Here is a 26,454-nt window from a genome sequence, read left to right on the forward strand (position 1 = left end):
CTGCTAATGATATTTAAATAAGTCTACAATATTTATGAAGTGCAAATATTTAATATTATTATGGAATCACATGTAATAATAATTTAATAATATATTTTAAACATATTTTTGAAAACTATTTGTTACATTACAAAACGAGGAATGGTGATGTTTTATTTTGTTAATCCATGTTACATTTTACATAATTATTAACCCGCCTTTACCGATTTATAGTAATATAATAAATATATTTATTTCACTCTGACTTATTGGGTAATAAATATGATCAGCACTTATATTTTGTTTATTTGGTTACCACTTGTATCCTTTGTTTTTTAAAATAAATAATAGGTTAGCAAAGCTTATGAACGATATTCCTATAATATAGGTTTAAAAGGGAATATACTTCTGGAATTTAGCTTGATAATTTAAAAAATTATAGTAAGTAATTTTTAACACATCTAAAGGTGTTTTATTTACGTGACTTGTGTTTGTTGGATAAACAGTAAACACAATTCTGGTATTTTATTGGAAATTTTTTATATACATTTAATCAGCCAAGTATATTTTATTCCTGATCATTGAGTGTATTTTTAATAATTTTTTTTTAAAGTAAAAAAATCTGATTTTTTAAATATTTTCTCGAATAAAAAGAAAAATTGGATTTTATATGACTAACGTTTTAAACGTGGGGATTTACGAATAAAATGTATATATAACATCTTAATTATATGATTATAAATATTAAAGGGGAATGCTTTCATAATTTTATACGAATACACGAAAAAAAATTTTTTTAAAATCTTTACAAACAAAAGAAATTCAAATTTACAATTTGAAAAAATAAATCTCATTATGTTGTTAAATGGCTCGTGAGTCGATTTTTTTATCCAGAAAAATATTACGCCTGAAGATTTTGCTCATATATGGCACAAAGGTTTGAACATCTATTAGCAAAATCTCGCTCGATCTTACGTTATTGGAATTTTATAGGATATATTTTGAAGGTTTTTCAAAATTATAAATGAAATATAATAGTTTTAATTATGAATATGATATAATAATCGTCATTTTTAAAGATACAACATTCATTTTAATAATAATAAGTCTATGTTTATAATGATTTGAATTAAATATTTCATATACTTATGAATTATTTTTATTTATTTAATACGTATATAAAAATATAAATTGCAAGATATAAAATTTTTCAAATAGATATAAAATAAAAATAATTAACTTTTGTTTAAAAATTCGTATATAAATGTATATGTTAGCGTCAATGTGCTATTTTCGGCATTGTACACATTGCCTAAATAACCAAGCAATGTATTCTTTTTTTACAAATTAATAAATTTATTTAATATTAATTTATAAATTTATTTTTATAATTTATAGATTTTGTTAGATATATTTTATAAATAATATTTTTAAGATTGTTAAGGTTTTTTGATCTTTTAGTATTTTTTTAAATATTGGACGGTTAAAGTTTATTTATCTTACTAGCTAATAACCCGTCAAGAATGACGGGGTTGAGGGGTAATTAGTTTGTGTATATGGTACATACAGATACAGATTCTTTGTGAAGAAATGAATCTTAGATGCAGATACTAGTATGATTTTCTAAAATAAACTATTTAAATTAATTCTTTTTTAAATCAAATTTATTATTATTTCTTTATATCTAAAAACATAGTATATATATATATAAAAAAGTTAATTTGAACATATTAAACAATCAACTTAAATAATATAAGATATTCAAATGATATAACGTTAATATATTTTAAAAATAAATAATATTCAAATAAGACTAATCAACATTTTCAAAAAGATATTTTAAATACAAGATACTTTTAAATTATCATTATCAATTAAATTATAGCTTATAAAATACAATTTTTACTATTTATTTGTGAAGAACATAACATACACATATAAGAATGAATTTACAATAATTAATAAAACACTTAATGATGAGTTAATTATAATAATCAGGCATTTTAATATTAGTATTAGCCCATTCTTAGCATAGATTAAGAAGGGAGACTAGTATTTTTAATGTGAGTTGAAATTTTAATTTGTAAAAGAGTATTTAAAATACATTCATAATAAGATAATCAAATTTTTCAAATAATTTATCATTAGACCTTTGTCGTTTCGGCGTACTTAATTGTACCAAAACTTAATAACCTTTCAATTGGAGCTGATGAAGGTATTGCAGTATTATATGTATTAAAAATTTCCATAATAGAAGGATAATAATTAAGAATTTATAATATATTTCGACTTAATATAATTTAAAATCTCCAGCCAATGTTGTTTGTATTATTGAACTCAGCACCATTTGTTTTACCAAAAGGAAAATGATAATCATTCTCTTTATTAGATGCTAATCTATTGGTTTTATAGTTTGAGCTTTATTATTTACTCTGGTTCTTCATTTAGGACTTTTTTTATTAATATATTTTGAAATTATTTATTTTATTATCCGACTCAATCCATAAGTTCTTAAAATATGGATGTGATATTGATGTCAAGAAAGCCACATTATATTCAAATCATAGGAAAATATTTTCTTAAAATCTTTTACCCATACAATCTTGGGCAGCTTTTAAAGGTAGACAATATTGTAAACTTATATTTTAGATAACCTATGCCCCTTTTAACTACACATAAATAATATAATATAATAGGTTTAACAAAATTTGTGTTTAACCCTTTATCATATTTTTGATTATACAGATTTTACATTTAGCCTGTAAATTGTCTTTTTTAACTTTTATTTAAAAAAAGTTCCATATAAAATTTTAAGATTATATGATTCAGGGGAACTTATTTCTATAATTTAAATTTCACTACCAAAAGTGTTAATCATCCTAACATTAAAAATATTATATAAAATTGGTAATGATATTCTATAGAGTTACATTTATATATAAAATATAATCTATACATATTTTGTTTTGGTGTTGTTATTTTTATCTTTCTACCTTAATATGATTTGTAAATTTTCCAGATAATTTTGGCAGTCAATATATTAAAATATGGCGGGAAAAAATCAAGAAATTAGTGGTTCGAATCTCGTTAATGTACAAAAAATTTTTTTTAAATACTTTCTTTTTTTTTGAAAAAAAAATTTAAAATTAGAGGTATATCTCCTTCGATTTATTTAACATTACGATGATAGGAAAGTTGATGGAAAAAATTAAGATTAAGATTATACGAAAACGTTCATTTCTTGATTACGGCGATTATATATATTAGATAAATATATTTTTTGAGATTTATCTTTTGAGATTATTATATCGATTAAAGTTTAAAAACAATAATGAATTTTATTTGTAATTCTTTTGTATATATAAACTTTTATATAATTATCAAATTTAACTTCTAATAATATGCAATTAACCTCGATAATATGATATTAAATGTAGGAAAGTTATAATATTGTTACAAATATAATATTCAAATTATAACCTTTTAAAAATATATTAATAACATATCTTATTTCCCACCAAGTTAAGATCTTCTATCAATCTTGTTTACCAAGTTCAAGTTCATCTATTTGTTTCTACTGTTTTATCATCTCCTAACTTTATAATGTAATTTGTTTTTAGTACGTTTTTTTTCTCCTTCTTCCCTTTTCCAGGATTGACTGCAATCCCTGGAAGATTTCTTATATTTCACTGTTTTATTTTAGCTTGTTATTCTATCATCATTTTTCTCTGGTTTTGCGATAAAGCATCTGCAATTATATTATTAGGGCCATTCTTGTACATTATATCATAATCATATGCAGAAAATTTGTCAACATAATAATCTTTGGTTTGTTAACGAGCTTAAATATCTGTTATCACCATATAAGGTTTGTGGTCCGTTCGTATTTTAAATTTTCGCCCATACAAATAGTTATGAAATTTTTCTACGCCGTTTATTATTGCTTTGGATTCTTTGAATTCTTCAAACGTTGGTAGAATGTGATAGTCTGAAATTTACGTTCCACTATCATTGGAGTACTCCAGGTTACTCTTGTTGTTGATGGATCTATTTTCTTTATTATGTTATTTTCTTCCAAACGTTTCAGTTCATTTTCAATTTCTACTTTTAAAGGCAACGGTACTCTTCTAACTGGTAGTGCAATTGGTTTTGTATTTTCTTCCAATTTTAGTTTGGTTCGACATTTTTTATTAATCCTAATTTATTATCAAATACCGTAGCGAATTCTTTATATAGTTTGTCAATATTCACGTTACCATTATCATTATTATTATATTTATTGTTGATCATATTGATTTTTACATTTGTGGCGATAGACCAAATTCTATAGTCTATGGAAGTCCAAATAGTGCTGCATCATTTGTTTTTATAACTAATAACGGAAGCCATTTTATTTTATCATCTAATTGCACTTTTATAAACTTCGCCCATAATTTTTATTGTATTGTTTCCATATGTAGTTGGAGTTCTAGCAGGAGCGTACGCAGGAATTTGGTCTGGAGGGGGGGGGGGAGATAATAAATTTTTTTAAGAAATATTATTGTTATTTAAAAATATCAAGCATACAAGCATAAATTTATTAGAACTAATAACTATTTCTAATACACAATTTTAAATTATATGAATTATAAAAAAATTATATATATAAACCGGCTCATAAAAAACTATAAAATAAATGTGAATTAAAAAAATATAAAGTGAATATAACCACCATATGAATCACTTAAATGACCTAAAATAGAAATTTGAATTTTTTAACCTTTAAAATTTATATATATAGTATAAAAAATTTAGATATTGGAAGTATAAATATTAATACACAAAAAGTTTCTTAAGAATAATTGTATTTTGTATTATATTTACAAAGTAAAATCCAATCTTCGTTGATTGAGCCAATTTTTCAATTACTCATCCTTGCTTGGCGTCAAATGCCTATAAATATTTAAAAGATCCAAACCATTCAATCCACTTTTAGAAGTTGTACTTCTTAGGTATGTTTTTCAGACTGCAGGTCCAGTTCCCCGGCCGGATCATATTTTAATTTTTTGAATATACCCGAGTCGGGCCCAAATTTTTTTAAAAAAAACATCCAAGCGAGGCCTGAAAATTTTTAAAACGGGCCCGGCTATATATTTTAAAACCAAATATTTGAAATTAGCTATAAAAATCAAAAATAAATATAATTTATTTAAAAATATCCTTGCCGGACCTGAAAATTTTATTTTAAAAAAAGCCAGGCCGGGCCGAAAAAATTTTGAAAAAAATTCCGGGCCGTGCCCTGCAAATGGTACCTCGGCATGGCTCTGTTATTTCTTAAAAAAGAGAATGTTCTTAACAAAATTAAGACTTTACTTGAAACCTAATCTTATTGTTTTACGGCTAACTCAAAATTCACACAACCTTTTTCTATAACTCAATTTATTTTTTCTACGAAGAACAAAGTAATAATTTATTATCCATAATTTATATATAAAAAAAATAAATTTTCTTCCCAAAAAAATAATAATAATCTTTTTTATAATTTTTAAAAAAAAAATCCAAAAAAAATATATAACGTGTCTTATTATTATAATTATTAACCAATCAACCTTATTTTCATCGGTTGATTGGCATTACGCATAAAAATGTATAAATATAAAAATACGACATGCCACCCCTTTATGGGATCAGGGCATGTCGGTAAACCAAAAATTAAATTTTTACATGTATCTATTTATATTTGCGAAAAAAAAATTAACGTTCATGCTTACATTAATGTTACACGAATATTCCCATCCATAGTCACCTTAGGCCGACATGGGATTGCCCCAAAAATCATCTGCGCTGGTCGTCGGTAGAACACCAGTGGCTATAGTGGCCACAGCTCTCTGCAACACATCTCCTTCTCTATGTCCGCGAGATTCCCCCAATTGCTGCGCCCCATCATTATAATTTTGTCTTTTCGGAGGACGTCTATCAGTAGGTATGGCCGGTCCTCTAAGAACGGAAGTTGTCGGCTGCCCCAAATTCATCTCATTATATATCCTCTTTTGTCCCTCATATGGCTGTACCCGCGGATTCTCCGATAACACACCCATAGGTACACGATCCCTGGGTAGTTGCGTGCATTGATGTCTAAGATGACCCTGGCCCTGACAATTATAACATTTTTTCCGTCTAATCCCATATGTCGGTGGCTGATTTTTATTCCGGCGTCCTTCTCCCAGGGTCATACCATCATGCTTCTTGATTAACGTGACCTGGAGATAAAAATCTCCAAGGTCCACGAATCGGGAGGTTATCTCCATCTCTCGAATGTGATGAAATATTTATGGATATCTGGTTCAAGGATATACGTTGACTTTTTCTTTATCTTAGTTTTCAGAAAAATAGTAGTAATGATTTAATGTAAAAAAAAAATGACTTTACAACAACAAAAATTTCAATTTAATAAAAAAAATATAATTTAAAATTAAAAAAAAACAGGTATATTCTTTTTATTTTTTTAAAAAAAAATATAATTTACAATTTTGGGGAATTAAAAAAAATAATCCAACAACTTATAACATATTCTTCCCATAAACATTAATTACATTATGGAACGTTTCTTCTCGCTGCCTGAAAAAAATATAATTTATAAAGGGAGGAAAAGATAAAAAAAATAAACACAAAAAAAAATAAACACATACTCCATATATAGTACCCTCTCGCATTATCATAATATATAATCTCCTCCTTTTAAATGATCGGCCAACCAAACCAAAACTTCTTAATTCACTTTTTTACAAATATCAAAACAAAAACTTTTTAATTCCTTTTTTTTACGAATATCTTCCCAGTACCAAGACTAATGTTCAACAGCCGCAATTTTCCTATAAAGCTATGCACAAAAATGTACGCACCAAATGAATTACAACTTTTTACCCCTTCTTCTTTTAATAATAATTACACTATATTCACGAAATGAATTACAACACTTTCTATTCCTTTTATTTTTTACACTTTTATTCATTTACAATAAATATATTACCACAATTTCAATCTTTTTTCCTTGTTTATTACCGAGAGCCGGAACATTAACCAGTTTTCTTAACATTACATATATCTACATATACTTTAATTTCTCGTAATATTATCGAGAAAACCTCCTTTTCCATTACAAACCTGATATAATTTAAACTACGAATACATAAACCAAAACTTTATTTACATTTATTTCACCCTTATGCTTTATTTTTGCATAAATATACATATGCACTATTGCTCTAAGATGAAAAACCCTCGGGTTGCAACCAACACAATTAAACTAAAAAAATAAAAAACTACTTGAAATCCCTAATTGTACATCTTTATCATACATCATTTTTTTTTAATCCTAGCTAAATTCTACTTTAACCTCCTTCCAACTACCCTCTACTTCTGACATGATCATTATGGCGCAAAACCGTGCCGCCCCTTTCCAACTGAACCACGTTCAATTTCGAACCTCTATTCTCGCTAACAATACCCCTGACCCATTTTTCCCCCTTCCCATCAAACAAGCGGGTCCATACCTTTTTCCAACACCGAATTTAATTTTCTGGCATTCCAGAACTGCCTTCCCTTTGTCCCTTATCTTTAAAAAATCCAACGGCAACTTAGTCCTCCGACCCAGGAATAATTCCGTAAGACTCATTCCCTCCTGATTTCGTGAGTTAAGATAATATAACTGAGCTAAGTACGCTCCATCCTTATAATTTACCGCTTTCCTTAACCAATTCTTAACGACGGCTACCATTCTCTCAGCCTGCCCATTCGAGCTGGGATGATAAGGCGGAGTCAAAACATGTCGAGTCTGGGTTCCCACACATAACTGTTTGAATTCATCGCTCACAAATGCTGGTCCTCCTTCAGAAACAATGGTATCTGGCAAACCAAATCGGGCATACAAATCCCGTAATTTTTTAATCACTATTCTGGTGGTATATCCTTAACCTCGGTGTATTCCACCCATTTTGAATACGAATCAACCAACAAAAAATAAGCCCTTTTATCCAGATCAAAGAAATCTACATGAAAACGCTCTCAAGGTTTCCTTGCCCGGGGCCAAACCTGACCTACCTCCTTATTGGTCATAGCTGCACACGTATTACAAGGAACGCATTTCCTTTTAATTTTTTCAATATCATCGCCCATACTTGGCCACCAAACATACTCCCTCGCCCAAGATTTCATCCTTTCCCTACCTTGATGTCCCGCATGTAATAAATTCAAAATTTTGACACGTAATCTACAAGGAATTACCGCTCTATTTGCCCTCATTACACAATCATCAACAATTGACAATTCCCTTTCAATTTTTTTAAAATCTTTACCATTATTTTCCCACGGTTTCTTCCCCGTTAAATATAATTTTATTTGACTCAGCTCTTTATCTTCTAAAGTACTGACTTTAAGTTCCTCCCAGTTGGTAGGACCTCCCCGTAGCATATGTGAAAGTGAACAAACCAATGCTTTCTCATTGTTCCGAACCTTATCCTTGTTCCCTTCATCATTTCCTTCATTTAATCCCAATCGGGATAGAATATCAGGCAAACAATTCTCTTTACCGCGACGATATCGGATATCCACATTAAAGCTGCCCACCAACAACAACCAACGTTGTAACCGGGGAGACATCATTAACTCCCGATTGTTTTTCCGAAATAAGTGAATTAACGGCTTGTGATCAGTAAAAATTACAATTTTTTTACCAATCAAATATTCACGACATTTTGTCAACCCGAAAATCACAGCCAGGGCCTCCTGTTCAATCACGGAATACCTGGTTTCCACCTCACGAAAAACACGCGAGAAAAACAATACGGGTCTCTCCAAGCCCTCTATTACCTGTAATAACGCCCCACCAACTCCTTTATTCGAAGCATCCACCGCCAAAACAATTTCCAATTCATTATCAACACACACCAAAACCGGTTCCCTTCCAATTTTTTCCTTTAAAATTTCAAAAGCAATTTGCTGTACATCCTTCCACTCAAAATGAATTCCCTTTTTCAATAAATCATATAACGGCGCCGCAACCTTTGCAAAATCTTCCACGAACCTATGGTAATAATTGACCATACCCAAAAAAGACTGCATATGTTCGATATATTCTTCAAATTTTTATCCAAAGGTTTCACCTCAATTCCATTAATCCGATGACCCAAATATTCAACCTCCATTACCCCCAGAACACTTTTCTCCTTACTAGCTCTCAAGCCTTTATCACGAATTCTCCTAAACACTTCCTCCAAACGTTGATTATGCTGCTCCGGCGTCACGCCAGTAATTAACACATCATCCATATAATAAAATACTCCTTCCAATCCTTGAAAAACTGACGCCATGGTCCGTTGAAAAATGGGAGCAGATACACTCAATCCAAATGGTAATCTACAAAACGCGAACAATCCCTTTGGAGTCGTTATCGTCAATAATTTACGGATTTCCTTTCTCAAAGGTAACTGCAAATACGCCGACGAAAAATCCACCTTGGAAAAATATTTCGCACCCTTCAACTGAGCCAAAATCTCCTCAATCCTAGGCAATGGATATTTAACCTCCACCACCCATCGATTTACCGTGACCCTGAAATCCGCACAAAGTCTTAATTTACCATTTGCCTTTTTAACCGGTGTAACGTTTTAAAAATACTCCATTTTTTTATATACTCCTTTAAGCTTATTTGTGGAGTATTTTTAGATCATATTGTTCCGTATCGTCCCGTAGTCTCGAATTATTATTAACTTTATACGTTTTGTCGCTTTACGAAAAGGTGAAAAAAGGTGAAATTGAATTTACAAGCTAAATACCATTTTTCAATAATCAACCCAGCATAATACTTTGAGTTTATATAAATAGGAAGTATAAAGGTAACCAATTTTTTTTAAACTATTAATTAAATATGACATGGAGATATTTTATGCTATTATAATTACATAATTATATTTATATAGTATATAAAGGTGCATATACTAATATCAATCAAAAGGGTCACATCCTACCCAGACCAAATCTGATATGTATTATTATGATATTTTGTTTTCTATTATAATATTAAATTTTAGTAGATCAACTTGCCCATAAATATAGACCTTTCAATACTTCATTCAGTCTATAGGAAATATTGTACATATTCTCCAATACTAATATTTTAAATATTATCTTAAATAAAATTAAGATATATCATACATTCAATAAAGTATTATTACTTTAAAAGTATTTTGTAATAATATTATACTTTGGCTATATTATTTGAAATTAAGATATAATCTTAGTTAAGGAAAATTATTACTATTTTTTTTAACAAAATATAATCCACTAATACCTGTTTCAGATGGCTATGCCTAATCACTTTAAAAAGCATACTGCTTACTTTACATACACAAATAAACCATGCCTTGGACCCTGGATTGTTAAGAACAATTTATTTACTATATCCAAAGAATGCACGAGTATATTAATTATAGATAAATTTTATATTAATATATTATAGATGCAATCTGCCTTCAAAAAAATTATTTTTCTGTATGATGCTAAAGAATTATAAAGCTATTCAAGATGATATTCCTATTCTCACCCAAGAAGCTGTTGTCAGTTAAAACAATTATGCATTAATTCCATGTAAATATAATATGATTAATACATTTACTATATCAATTATAAAGTTATTCAAGATGATATTCCTATTCACACCCAAGAAGCTGTTGTCAGTAAAAATAATTATGCATCAATTCCATGTAAAATTCTATATTAATAATAATCATTATATCAATTTAATTGCAATGATATTCAAAATTTATTTTCTTTTTAAATAGATCAATCACAATTCAATTTTCAAGATTTATTTTTTTTAAAAAAATCAATTTATAAATTAATAAAATCAAAATATAATAATGACTTTTTATATTCTAATAAGTATTTGTACATTAATGATAAATTAATATATTATAAATGCCATACAAAACATTGTAAAGGGAGGAGGATTTTAAATACTCATTTTATAATGACACAAGCATATTGATCATAATGATGAAGATATAAATAATACGCTCATCACGATCAATATGCTTAAAACAGAACTTATGTTAAATCAAAATATCAGTATTAGAAAGACATACAGAAAGGTTATGAGAGACAGAAAACTCGATCCTTTCTGTATGCAAAACCCCAAAACGTTACCTACCTTTTTATCAGTTAAATCCATTATGGGACGTGTTATTCAATTAACACGACACCCCCTTCCCCTTTCAAATGGTGATATTATATTAACCCAAGAGCACACAAAATCACATTTAAGTTTTTTTAAAACTACAATGTCTACTTTTGCCATATATTCTTTTTTCACGATTTTTCCTCCGTCATGTAATTATATTAATTGTTCAATAATTTCCATGTTGTCAATAAAATAACAGCTATTAGTCTAAGTATTTATATTCTAGTCGGGTCATACAGAAGTGGTATACGCCAATTACAATATTATGGTCGTTCTTACATTTATAGCCTAATTTTATATTGTATTTATCCACAATTTTTGTGATTTTTTATTTATTTATTAACGTTTTGTATTGCATTTATGCGCATTTTTTATCCAATTATTTTTTTCTGTATTTAACGTTATTCGTATATTTATACTAAATGATACCCTTATAAATAATGTATTATAAGATTATATATTTATTTGTGAATCCAATATTATTTAATAAAATAAATTAATATCCTTTATTGCTAATAAATGTATAACATTGCAATAAGTATTAATCCAACGATAAAAAATTTATTCAGGTATTTCCTACTAAGTTAGGTAACATATACTAATAGAATCTCAAAAAAATTAAAAGATGTGAGGAAATCTGTTGATTATATAAATAAGTATAAATCCAACGATAAAAAATTTTTTCAGGGATTTCCTACTAAGTTAGGTAACTTATATATACTAATAGAATCTCAATAAAATTAAAAGATGTGAGGAAATCTGATGATTATATAAATAAGTATAAATCCAAAGATAAAAAATTTATTCAGGGATTTCCTACTAAGTTAGGTAACTTATATATACTAATAGAATCTCAAAAAAATTAAAAGATGTGAGGAAATCTAATGATTATATAAATAAGTAAAAATCCAACGATAAAAAATTTATTTAGAGATTTCTTAGTAAGTTAAGTAATTAACATATACCAATTAATCATAAAGCAATATATTATATAAACCAATATATATTTATATATCGAAATATATTATAAATAATTATAATTAAATTTTATATATGATGTAAATATATTATATTAAATATATATTCAATTATATTCAATATATAAGTAAATTAATATATAAAATATATTATACTAACTATGTTAATAATATTAACTATTATATTAAATTTAAATATATTGATTATGTTATATTAAATACTACAAACAATCATATATTTAATTATTTTATATATCAATTAATTTAATATTAAATACATATATTAAATATTTAAATATATTATAAATATTTAAATTTTATATATGATGTAAATAAATAATTATATTCAATATATATATACTAACTATGTTAATAATATTAACTATTATATTAAATTTAATTATATTGATTACATTATATTAAATACTACAAACAATCCTATATTTAATTTTTTTATATATCAATTAATTAATAAATATTTAAATTGTATTATTTACTTTATTAAATTACAAATTTCTAATAATTCGTTACTAATTTAATATTAATTTAAATTATAAAATCTCTCTCATATGTAGTAACCGATTGAAATTTTTTGGCGGCCATATTTTAATTTTATATTTATAATTTAAAATCTCTCGCTTCAACCTTTAGGGGCCATATTGGTCGCCATTTTAGCTTATTTGTATTTTTGATACTTTTTACTCAATATAAATATAATCGAGTTTATTATATATGTAAATATGGACTGAAAAAAAAATAAGTCTAGAGGTATAAGATCCTCATCTAGTCTTCGCAAGGAATGTATTTTTATGTTTACAGTCTTTCTTCAGTGTGATAAACTAAATGTGTATTCTTTAGATATTGTCACATTTGTAAAAGATCATAAAAACCATGATCTAGGTTAGACATATTTATTTGATTTTTAACTAACATGATTTATATAATCAAAATAAAAAACTATATGAGATGCTCTCTAAACAAAGAAGGCTTTCTCCAATAAAAAAAACAAATTGTGGAGCAAGCTATCACTTTTAAAGCTAATAAGGTGAAAATACAAGAATATGTTCTTAATTCAGGTCAGATGATGACTCTGAGAGATATTCATAATATTTCAGCCAAATTAAACAAGCCATCTGATAATGTATTACTTGATGTAATAAATCAACTCAGGGAAGATAATGGAGCTGTGGTGGAAATCCTAGAAAATGATAGTGAATTGTTGGGCATTTACTTTCAAGATGCTAGCATGCTCCATTATCTTAAAAATTATCCTGAGGTGATATTCATTGATGCTACCTACAAATTAAACAATCTAGGTATGCCACTGTTTATTCTACTTGTAATAGATAGTCATGGACAATCTCAAATTGTCGCTTTATGGCTTGTAAAGGCGGAATCATATTTTTGTGTTAAAAATATGTGCATGATGCTTGGTACCAGATGAAAAAATTGTCTGCGGGAAAATGGCTGATGTTAAATTGTTTTATATATTTTCTTCAAGATACATTTAAAATATTTGCCTTTAAAATGCCATCTCCGAGAAATAATGGAATGCCATATCTTTATTTGAATGGAAAACAGGCCTATTTAATCTTTTATATTTTATAGATATCAATAAAAATCACTTTATCATCATTGGAGGAGACCTTAACATGAAATTATGTAATGAAATCACTAATTCTCTTATTGGTTTTGCTACTTTAAATAATCAACTTTTTATAAACAAAGAAACAATAAATATCACACATACTTCAAACCCTCAAACAAATATACTCCTATAATCCTTAAAAAATATAATATCTCTAATCTTAATTTACCAACCCCAGCAAATAATTTTCTACATAATTTGAATCAAATCAACAATAATGACTCATGGTTAAACATTTCAAACTCAATTATCAAAACAGCAAATACCCATCTTAATATTAATTATCAATATCTATACATAAATACAAATGTGTTATTTTAATTATTTCTGCTAGCAATATAATTATACATGAATGGGTTTAAATTTAATCGTCAATATGTGTCATTAAATCATCACAACACAAATTCTCATTAAATATTTTCTTTGTTATTTTTTATTTTTCAATATTATTTTTTAGATGTTACAAGAATTAATTATATATTTATATATTTATCAAGATGACACAATTAAATCAGGACAGAAAAAATGTTAATACTTTTAAAAATTTATTAAATAACTTTAAACAGTTCCTAGGTCAAGTGAAAAGTTTCATTCTAGTACCATAAAAGGTATACAATGGATTTTATTATTAAATAATATTCCTTTTTTTAGATGATGATGAAAATTTTCAAGAACCAGCTATTAAAAATCTAAAGCTTAATGCGGAAGAAAATCATATGAAGGGTAATATTTTCATATATTTAATATTAAATCCTTTTTGAAAATATCTAGTTATGAATATACTAAATTCGATAGTTGGAGAGGATTATAATTGTATAAACAAAAAAGGTATAATAAAAAAAATCTAATATACATATTTTTTTAGATGATGGAGTTAAGACACCAGAAAAAGCATCGAAAATGCTAGAGCCTAATGACATTCGACCTTTTGGTAACATTTTTAAGATTTGATAAAATCAATTTTTTAATCTAATAGGTGCCCCGCCGGAGAGGACGGGCATGGCTCAAAATGCCGTTTATGGTACAGAGGTGGAGATAGTTGCAATGACAACTATGCTCCAGACAAATATTTTAATACATACTATTTATAAATGGGCATACTATATGCCCATTAAAAAATTAAGTAATATTAAAAAATTTAATGTAAATATTTATTTAATAAATCATAGCGAACATATTGATCGCATAATTAATTTTAATTAATATTTATATCGCATATAGCATATATTATTTATATAGCATATATTATTTATATCGCATATATTATTAATTGATTTTTTTATCTTTATATTTACAAATTAAATAAAGGATTTTAATAAATTATTCTGAAAATTGTTTCTAACTTTGAGTAGTAACGTGATAATAGATAGTGCAAGATATATATGTTAATCTTTGATATTTTCGAATTAAACCTTAAATAAATATATAAATTTTTAACACTTAATATTAAATCTAATAATTTCTAAAGAGAATAAGGCAAAATTGCCTTAAATATCATAGGACATAGAAAAAATAATATTTATTATTCATACGTCAGTTATAAATGCCAATTCACTAAATTTATTATATTTAATATTTATATGTCAGTCATAAACGTCAATATCACTAAAAATGTAATATTTAATATATGCACGTCAGTCATAAACGTCAATATCACTAAATATTGGAGTATATAAAAAAATGGAGTATTTTTAAAACATTACACCGGCACTAGCCCATTCGCTATATCCCACAGGAATAATAATGCCGTCCTTCACCCATCTATCTAATTCCTCATCGATCTCCTTCCTCCATTCGAAAGGAACTTGCCGACAAGCCTAAATGATCGGTGAAAAACCCTCCCTCAGTTGAACATCAACTTGGTAATCATTTAAACAACCTAATTTTTCATCAAAAATAATGCCATACTGCCTCACTAGAATAGGAATAGCTTGATTAACCTTATTCCAATCCTCTTTTCCCCCGGCCACAATTTGCTTCTCATTTCCCTCATCATTAAAATCCAACTTACTCGATTTCTCCATCATCTCCTCCGAAATTTCACAAATTTTACTATCGGTATTATCCAAATTTCCATCCTCTCCGACATCCATTATTACATTATCACTAAAATTAAAAATATTCCAATAATTATTGGGAGGACCAAGCTTGGTAATCCAATCCCACCCCATGACAGTCTCAACATTTTCCTTTACTACCCATAAATCAAGGAAAAATATAGTATTATTAAGATTAACCCCCACTCTGGCCTTTCCCAACACAGCGACTTCCGACCCATCAAACTGCCTGACACACATAGCCTCTTTTTCCAGTTTACCCCCAGGCCAATACTTATAAAAATTCTCCTGCGACATTAGAGAAATACTAGCCCCGGTGTCAAATAGCATTATTATATTCCTATGGTCAATCTTCAAACTAACCCTCGGACACAAACATGGTCCATCTAATCTTTCCGTCATTAAAATATCATATGTTTTAATCGGAGAATCAGCGTTTATTTTATCTAAAATAATAATTTCATTGGCATTCTCATTGCCCCTTAAATTCAACTCGGAATTTAAATTTTTATTACTGACAATTACATTTCTTTTAACAAGATTTGTGAGACATCTTTCCCAAATAAAATTCTTAACATCCCTTCTAAGAGAATAACGGACAATATTCCTCGGATATTGTTCCCACCTAAATCGACTAATCTCCCTCTCAGGGAAATTACGAGAATGATTTCTTATTTTAATTCTATCATTTCCCTCATTTCGACTAATATTATTAAATATTTTATTATACAAATTTTTCCGAACTCTCGGAGCCCCGACTCCTATATGATTCACTCTGCAATCATATAGTCAACACGAATTTTGAGATACTTCCATGCAGTCCATAGCTACATGTCCCGGCCTTTTACATTTAAAACATAATCGGGCCCTATTTAAACTAACCATTTTTACATTAGCATTTCCCATTTCAGGTCTCTTTAACGGAAATCCATCTTTAAACCTTTGCTCTGGGACCACGCAGGTATCCCTTTTATGTCCTCGCCATCCGCAACGATGGCAAATGATCATTTCCACAAATCTTTTATTTTCCGACAATCCTTTATTTTCCTCGTAATCATTAAATTTCTTATTCATATTTCTATCACCCACCTGGCTCTTAACCAAACTTTTGCTCTCCTTTATCAACGCATTGATGGCTTCTTTCATTTCTTTCATTTCCAGGAGGATCCTATCTGACCTCTCCCCAACATTTCCAGCCTTGATTTCCTCTAAAACATCTTTTAGATTACTTTCCAAGTCTGCTATTTTCTTCCCATAAATATCCGATATTAAATTAAAATACGTTTCTGCCATTTTCTTTTTATAAACATCTAACACCGCAGTGTCCTTCTTCCAATTGCAATACATGCCAGCCAGTACCGCAGTACCCTTTTTATCAAATATTTCACCAAAATGATCAATATATAAATTATTACCAATATTTCAATTACCATGCCCTGCTTAATTAAATCCAACTCATCAAACTTTTTACAAAACTTTAAGACCCAAATTCTTATATAGTGAAATCTTAGCAGCCACACTATAATCATCATGATACCTAAAAAAATGAACCATTTGGTCATGAATCGTCTAATCAATACTAATATTCAATTACAAAAACTTTAAATATTTGTAGAAAATATTAATACAGCACTTTAAATAAAAACATCACTAGCAAAATCGTATAATGGTTAGTACAAATGATGCGCAGTCAAAAATTCTAAGAAAATTATATAATTAAAAATTTTTTGTTTTACTTTCTAAACCGAATAACTAGGAAACTATCAGCATCACAAGGCACCACTAACAAAATTAAGACTTTACTTGAAACCTAATCTTATTGTTTTACGGCTAACTCAAAATTCACACAACCTTTTTCTATAACTCAATTTATTTTTTCTACGAAGAACAAAGTAATAATTTATTATCCATAATTTATATATAAAAAAAAAAAAATTTTCTTCCCAAAAAAAAAATAATCTTTTTTTTAAAAATATATCACGTGTCTTATTGGCATTACGCATAAAAATGTATAAATTTGTATAAAAATACGACAGTTCTCTCGTTAGTTTGCTAATGGGAAGAGTTGCTAATATATATATATAATCATTTTAATCCATTGGGAATATAATCTAAAATGTGTTTCAAAACATCCATAGCATTTTTTGGGCCTATATCTTAGTTAATCTTTTAAATATAGTTATTCAGCTAATAAGGCAACAAACAAATATTATTTTTTTCTATCACAATCTGAAAAAGATTGGGAAGGCTTTTGTGGAAGTCGAAGTTCATAGAACTATTCGTCCTCTAGTCGACTCCAATTAACGACTCAAGTTCATAGAACTATTTGTCCTCTAGTTGACTCAATTATAAAATTCTTATTCACCACTCAAGTTAGAAGTCTAAAGTAAAAAAATGTAAAAAACAGAACAAATATCTTAATTAATAATATCTGAAATATTGGTCCTCTAGTCGACTCAATTTGACGATTAGAGGACGAATATTTTATGAACTTGTGTTCACGACTCGAGTCGACTTGAGTTTACCCAAGTTCATAACTCAAGTCAGTTTGGGTCAATTTTTTTGACCCAAAACTTGGCTCAGTTTTCGACTAAGTCGACTCGACACAGTCTATTAACAATACTAGTGGAAGTAATATCTGTAGATTGGTAAGTGCTGCATGATGAATTAAAAATCATTCATTTATTTGGATTATAGTTTTATAATCCTTTTCTACTGATCTTATACTAATGTTTTGACGATGAGCTTGCCTTGCTGCAAGTCGAGGGAGACAAACATTAAACACGTATAGCTCTCCTTTTGACTCAACAATAACATATAAAACTTAAATTCTTTATCAACATTAGCCCTAATTTCTATGAGTTCTAATAAAATGCTCTCCGCTATTCTCATTTTCTTAATCAAGTCAATGCCATGTTTTTGAAAAGTATTACATAAAATAGTAGTATAATTAAATAATACATTCTAATGAGAAAAAAGAATTTGAAATAAGTATGGAATCCAATAATTTTCTTGCTTCCGAGGAAATATTTCCTTCAGGCCATTGTGATATTTCAGTAATAGCATTAATAATCGGCGCTTCTAACTCTATAAAAGCTGTTACTGCTTGATGGCGGAGACTCCATCTCGTTGGGCAAGCTTGCACTTTCTTTCTCCTTGTTGGACAAGGAGTTTCAGAAAAATTATTATTTGATTAGAAATATGAAAATAGTAGATAAATATTACGCCACTAGAAATTTGAAAATAATAGGTAAATATTACGCTAATGAAAACTTGAAATCGAAATTAATTGATAAAATAACTTAATAGATGAATGTGATAAATAAATGTAACTAAATATATTAATATGGTTAGGAATAAATATTAAAAAATATAAATTAATATAAACATATATATTTTTGAAAAATATATCTGGCATCTGCATTTTTTGGCTTGGGGGGGGGGGGGGGAATTTGTCCCCCTGCCCCACCCCCCGCTGCGTACGCGCCTGAGCTCTAGCCATTCTAAGTTTTGGCCTCCCAATTTTATTCCATATTGTTACATTAATGATGTTTACTGCTGAACCTGTATCATATTCCATTTTAATTTCGTGATTGTTTATTAATACCGTAATTGTTGGGTGCTGTCCATATTCTCATTGAGAAATCTGAATCGTCGTCGTTACTATTGTAATTTGTACCGTAAACTTTTCCTCTAGTTTTACAACACACGGCAAAGTGGTTTGGTCTCTTACATTTGTTGCACGTTTTCCATATGCTGGACAATTAATTTCATGAAAACGATTACAAAAAAGCACGGTTTTCTTGTTTTTATTTGTGTGATAGTTATTATAACCATTATCATATTGATATTGTCGATTATCATTATCATTATACTGCCGATTATTATTATCATTTTGATTTAATCGTTTATTATTATCATTATTTTTGGTCGTCTCTTTATAGCATTAAAGTTTTGAAAAATTTAAAAACACCATGAATTTTCGGGCGTGAATCAAGATATTGTCTTTCGTGAGCGGGCGGGTCGGGTCGAAAATTTTTTAGTGCTAGGCATGAATATCATTGCCACATTTATTTTTTTACATTTAATTTATATTAAAACCATTTTTTCGAGTATTTATTTAAAGCATAAAAGTAATACATATTAAATATCTCCAAAAAATAAAATTTTCTGGTGGCAGCCAGGCGGCAAAAAAATATAATTTAATTGTTTAAAAAAAAAGATTCCGAATCCCCTTATAAATTTTTTTCAAAAAAATTAATTTTTGTTATTAATATCTGAACCATAACCGTAACCTAGCCGATATAATTATTTTTTGGAGGAGTAAAAAGAACCTTTATAAAAAAAACGGATAAACCGGTTCAAACTGGTTCAGTTTTTATATTTTAGAAATGGAAATAATTTGAATATCCAGAATTATATAAACGTGCTGCTCTTATAGTACTGGGTTTCTGCAACACAATTTCTGTAGAAATGGCTTTTTCGGGGCAAAAATTTGTGTTATCGCCACAACGATCAAAAAGGAATCCATTTATACTTGAAAATATATTACTTATAAGTTCAAATAATATATTTAAAAATGAGTTATTTTGAACTTATATATTTTATATAATAAAAATAAATTAGAAGATGGTGTTGCTTCAATAAAAAAAAAATTCTAACCGTAATGAACCTTTATAAACCTTTATAATTAGCTGAACCGAACCTTTATAAATTTCTTCTCAAGAACCGTAACCAAAACGTAACCATTATAATTTTTTAAATACTGAACCGTAACCAAACTGAACCGTTAAAAATAACGGTTCGGGTCCCTGCTTAAATGTTCAACAAAATACTATATTGCATTGAATAATTGTTGCAATAATTCGGATTTTTTATAAATATATTTTTTAATATTTTTTAAAACAAAAAAGTCTTAAACCTCATCCCTTTTCATTCATTATATGCCTTAATTTTATACTATTTACTTTTTTTAAATTCTCTTTTTAAATCCCTTATTTTGGCCTTTTAATTATATGGTGCCAGCCGCAAAAAAAGAGAAGAAAAAGTAATTATATTATTTTTTTATGGGGATTCAAAATATTTTTTAAATATTTAAAAAAAAAATATTTAAAAAAAAATATTTAAAAAAAAAGATCCCGAATAAAACTGAATCCCCAAGTTGGGATGCCGAATCCCACATGATTCCATATCCCAATACAACAATAATATTGTATTACAAATATAATATTCAAATTATAACCTTTTAAAATATATAAGATATTTAGATATAACAGAGATAAATTATTTTTTTTTGTTAAATTATTTTTTAATATATTTTTTTGAGATTTTTTATGTTATATGATTTTTTTGGTAACTCACTGAAACTCGGGAAAATTTTTAATATTATTTATTTTATTTTTTTATTTTAAAATAATAAATATGCCATCGTTTGGATAGGGTCGAAATTTTTTGATGAATAATTCAAAGTTTCATTACTCAACAAAAGTTTTAAGAATTTCCTATTTTTTTCTTGTGAAAATTTTCACAATTCTTTAATTTTACTTTGAAAATGGAAAAGGTGATGCTATATTAAATGAGGACTATAAATTTTTTTATGAAAATTTTCACAATTCTTTAATTTTACATTTATTATTTAAAAATTTTAAAATGACGTGTGCTGTATTGGATGCTACTAAATTAGGACTATTAAATCAAATACTAGATAATTAAGAAATTTAATTGAATAAACATAATATATGAACTGATAATATAGGTTTATATCTTTAAGGAAAAACATAAATAGTTCTATATAAATTTATATCATTTAAAAATTTAATTAATTTACTTAAATTTGACAATTTTTTAATATTAAGAAATTAAGAATATTCACATATATATAAATTAAAGGAAGATTTTCTTTCGCCTTAGATCCCTCCATAAACGCTCAATACGTTGAGTATGGGTCGATATATCACTTGGGTCTATAAAGTTTCTGATGTGATTGACCGAGTAATGATCATATCCATTTTGATTAAGATTGTTATAACTTGAAAAAATATTAAATTTTAAGATTTGTGCGATCGCTTATTTGTTATTTTAAAAAAATATTTAAAAAAATATAAAAACAATAATACTAAAAAATTTTCCCAGTTTCAGTGAGATCTATTTTTTGATTGATAATTTTTTTAAATATATATTTTTTAAATGATTTTTTATATATTTATTTTTTACGTACTTTTTTTCTGATATATCTTTTGATCGTTAATATTTTTGAATATATTTTTTTTAAAATGATTTTTTATTTATTTTATACGTACTATTTTCTGATATATCTTTTGATCGGTAATATTTTAGGTAAAAATATATATTGTTAACATGGAAATTAAAATTTCAGTGAAGATGTACTATAATACGTTGAGTATGGGTCGATATATCACTTGGGTCTATAAAGTTTCTGATGTGATTGACCGAGTAATGATCATATCCATTTTGATTAAGATTGTTATAACTTGAAAAAATATTAAATTTTAAGATTTGTGCGATCGCTTATTTGTTATTTTAAAAAAATATTTAAAAAAATATAAAAACAATAATACTAAAAAATTTTCCCAGTTTCAGTGAGATCTATTTTTTGATTGATAATTTTTTTAAATATATATTTTTTAAATGATTTTTTATATATTTATTTTTTACGTACTTTTTTTCTGATATATCTTTTGATCGTTAATATTTTTGAATATATTTTTTTTAAAATGATTTTTTATTTATTTTATACGTACTATTTTCTGATATATCTTTTGATCGGTAATATTTTAGGTAAAAATATATATTGTTAACATGGAAATTAAAATTTCAGTGAAGATGTACTATAGAAAAGTGACAAATGTCATAATGGTTATTTTTGAACTTTTTTAAAGTAAATAGGTAAAAATATGTTTTGTAAACATGTTAAATTAATATTTCAGTGATGATCTACTATAGAAAAGTGACAATTGTCATAATAGTTATTTTTGAACTTTTTTGAATTTTTTTAAAGTAAATAGATAAAAATATGTTTTGTAAACATGTTAAAAATTTCAATTATGATTTTATAGAAAAGTGACAATTCGTTACTTTTGGACTTTTTTGAGTTTTTTTAAAATAAATAGTTAAAAATATGTTTTGGAAACATGTTAAATTAAAATTTCATAGAAGATGTACTATAGAAAAGTGACAATTGTCATAATCGTTATTTTTGAACTTTTTTGAATTTTTTTAAAGCAAATAGGTGCAAATATATGTTCTAAACATGTTAAATTAAAATTTTAGTGATGATATAGTCGTAGTTCGCAATATTTTTCTTTAGTTTATATAAAATTAGTAAAAATGTCAATCATTTTTAATAAAAACTTTAATTTTTTTGATATTATTTTTTTTATCGTTTTTTGTAAAATTATTTTTTATTTAATTATTAATTTTTGTGCGTGCTTAAATTTTAAAAACGATCATTAATTTTTTTATGCTTAAATTTATAAAATAATTTTTTTTATGCTTAAAATCAGAGTTGTTAATCTAGATACTGTGTTTAGATATAAAAATGTTATATCTGTATCTAGATAGATTTTTTATTAAAGTATCTGTATCTAGATATTATTTTAGAGGTATCTGTTTTTAGATACTTTTTAAGATACATTTTGATATACTTCTATTTAACGCTTCTTTATATTATAAATAAAAATACTTGAGTGTAAAATTTATTTTATTTCATATGAGCATATAAATTAATATCACAGAATCGGCGATGAGAAAAGCAATTAAGAACAAGAGAGGAATATTCATATGGAAGAAGAAAAACTGAAGGGCAAACTATGAAAACTCATAATTCTTTTAAATCATATGCTCAATTTATTATATTAATTTACTATATATTTATTTATATTATTTAAATATATTATTATATATCCTTAAAAGATATACTAACAAATGTGATTATTTTTTAAATTGACATATTAATGAAATTTACTATTATATTGATCGTTATTATATCATACATTTTATATTACGCTTTATATAAATTATATACTTTTTAAAACTCATTCCGATCATATATTATATGTTATCCTAATTCAAGAATCAATAAAATATTATTTACAAATAAAAAAAAAATAAATAAAATAATAATATATATATTAAAAAATTATATATATATGTAAAATATTAAAACTTATAAAAAAGAATATATAATTATTAGTTAAATATTAATTAAATATTATGTCCGAGTTATCAATAACAAGCAAATTCTGATATTTCAATCCATCTCAAGGAATTTGCCATTTTTAATTGCAATGGAATTGGTATTTTATTTTATTCTATCATATTAATTTTTAAGATTAATATTGATGACGAAAATGACGACATTCCATGGCCAATTTATAGACCATATTTTAAAATAATATCTCAAAATAAAGAAAACAAATCTCTGATAGTAAAATGTTTGACATGTCAAATATGAAAATTACATTGTAAAACATTTAAGGGTATAGATACTAAATAAATGTTTACAATTTTAAATTTTAAGAGAAAACATCAAACACTCTTACTCCAAATAAAAAAGGGGAAGGAGAAAAAATCTATTAAAGAAAATATTGGACTAAGCTCATCGTCCATTGATTTTTTTTCAAGAGACCTCAGACTTTAACCCAAACCATTTTAGATGATTTAATATCTGATTTTATTATAGATAGCATTCAGCCATTTTCAATGTTGCAAATCCATCATCTATAAAAATGATCAAAACATTAGCTCAACAAAAAAATATAATTTGCAGACAGACAGTGGTTGCTAGAATTTCCTAAAGATGGGAGAATGAAAAGAAAGAAATCATTAAAAGTCTAATAGAACCATCGTTAATATGCACAACAGCAGATTGTTGGAGTGCCTATCGCCGGTAAACATATTTCCCAGCTCATTATTAAATTGAAAAATTTTAAACAAATAAACCTGAAATTTTGTTTACCACTCTTAAATGATTTACTTAAAGGAATTGAAGATAGGTAAATTAATAATAAATTAATCAGTATTTAATAATTCTAGGTTTTTTGGGACAATTTTAAGATGAAAATATTTTAGCAACTATGCTTCATCCTTTTTTTAAACTAGATTGGACATGGTTGCAAATGGATGAAAATTTTAATTAAAAAAAACAATTAATACAAAGATTAGTTGAGGAATTATCAAAGTCTTCAAATGAGTGCAAATTAACCTGTGAAAAAAAAACCAATAATTTAATATCCGAGTTTTTTCAGTATCCCACAGCAGGAGATATGAATGTTAATGATTTAAATTCTGATAATCAACAAATTTTAAATAGTTTTTTCAAAAATGAATGCCGAGATTTTAGTATTTTTAAACAATATCATGATATAAAAATGTTATTCATTAAATATCACCACAATCCCTTTCAGCGCCTCTGTTGAAATTTTTAGTATAGCTAAGAATGTCTTTACAGATAAACGAGGATGTCTTAAACCAGAATTTTGAAAATATTTTATTACTGAAATCTAATAATTATTTATAATCATTTAATATTATATTATTTTATTATGATATATAATAATCATTTATATTAATCATATATTATATTAATATCTAAAAATCATTAATTATATTTTGATAAATGTGATATTGAATCAATAAATTTTTTAGATCATTTCATGAATTTTCACAATAGAATCCTAATTAATTTAGGTATATTCAAACCTTATCTAAGAGTATAATAAAAAATGTATCTGTATCTAGATACATTTTAAATTGTATATGTATCAAGATAACTTTTTACAAGCTGTATCTGTATCTAGATAATTTTTTAGACTATGTATCTGTATCTAGATCCATTTAAAATGTATCTTTTAACAACTCTGCTTAAAATTATAAGATTAATTTTTTTTGTGTGCTTAAAATAAAAAAACGATTAATATCATTTGTGTTGAAATTTTCAAAAACGAAGAATTAATTTTTCTAAGATTTTGTTTTATCAAGTTTGATTTATAAGAGTTATCGAAGTAGTATTGAGATATCTGTGTAAGTCTTTGGTTGTAAGTTCTTTTTCGTAAGCTCTTTGATTTTTGTAAGTTCCCTCATTTTTGGGTTCTTGTGATTTATTGATTTTCTGTAAGTATTTTTTTTTATATTTTGGATTTTGGTAAGTTTTTTTCTCTTTATTTTGTTTGATATATTTTATATTTTATAGACACTAGCAGTACTATTAACAATAAAATTTCTAAATTCGCTTTTATTTATATATTCAAAATTAATGATGAGTTATTTTTCTGCAAATCGTCAATGTAAAATCTAATTTTTCGAAATAACTTTTTTTTAATGACTTCAAACAATAAAAAATCCCACTATTATGATTAAACTTTACTTTTCATAGCGAAATTTTTTTACATAATTTATAATAGTAGGCCGATGTATAATTAATTCATTTTTAAAATTAATTTATTTTTTCTAAAATTTTAATTGCGAAATATATTAAAATAAAAAATCCTGCATCGGTTATTTTGTATATCAACTAACTATAATATCTTTGCATATTAATTTCAAATCTGTGAGGAAATA

The 26,454-nt window shown here is 26.3% G+C and overlaps 1 protein-coding gene and 1 long non-coding RNA gene across 4 annotated transcripts; both read left to right on the top strand.

Annotated features, from left to right (window-relative positions):
* The first annotated feature begins 9,740 nt into the window (after positions 1-9,740).
* On the top strand, positions 9,741-10,969 carry LOC135922228 (uncharacterized). 3 transcript variants are annotated; one of them, XR_010570797.1, is made up of 7 exons: positions 9,741-9,851; positions 9,936-10,001; positions 10,047-10,180; positions 10,316-10,433; positions 10,475-10,602; positions 10,647-10,718; positions 10,797-10,969. It is a non-coding gene; the product is annotated as an uncharacterized LOC135922228 (long non-coding RNA). The 3 variants fall into 3 exon arrangements; XR_010570798.1 differs by having other exon boundaries at positions 10,047-10,107; XR_010570796.1 differs by having other exon boundaries at positions 10,047-10,433.
* Positions 10,970-13,255: 2,286 nt separating this feature from the next.
* On the top strand, positions 13,256-15,096 carry LOC135923855 (uncharacterized). Its single transcript, XM_065458833.1, has 7 exons — positions 13,256-13,555; positions 14,277-14,346; positions 14,386-14,427; positions 14,471-14,542; positions 14,591-14,647; positions 14,685-14,750; positions 14,796-15,096. The coding sequence occupies exons 1-7, from the start codon at positions 13,256-13,258 to the stop codon at positions 15,020-15,022; spliced, it is 834 nt and encodes a 277-aa protein (XP_065314905.1). The 3' UTR covers positions 15,023-15,096.
* Positions 15,097-26,454: the final 11,358 nt, after the last annotated feature.

The sequence above is a fragment of the Gordionus sp. m RMFG-2023 genome, chromosome 1, assembly GCF_954871325.1.
Source record: "Gordionus sp. m RMFG-2023 chromosome 1, tfGorSpeb1-WG-v2, whole genome shotgun sequence".
NCBI classification, from domain to species: domain Eukaryota; kingdom Metazoa; phylum Nematomorpha; class Gordioida; order Chordodea; family Parachordodidae; genus Gordionus; species Gordionus sp. m RMFG-2023.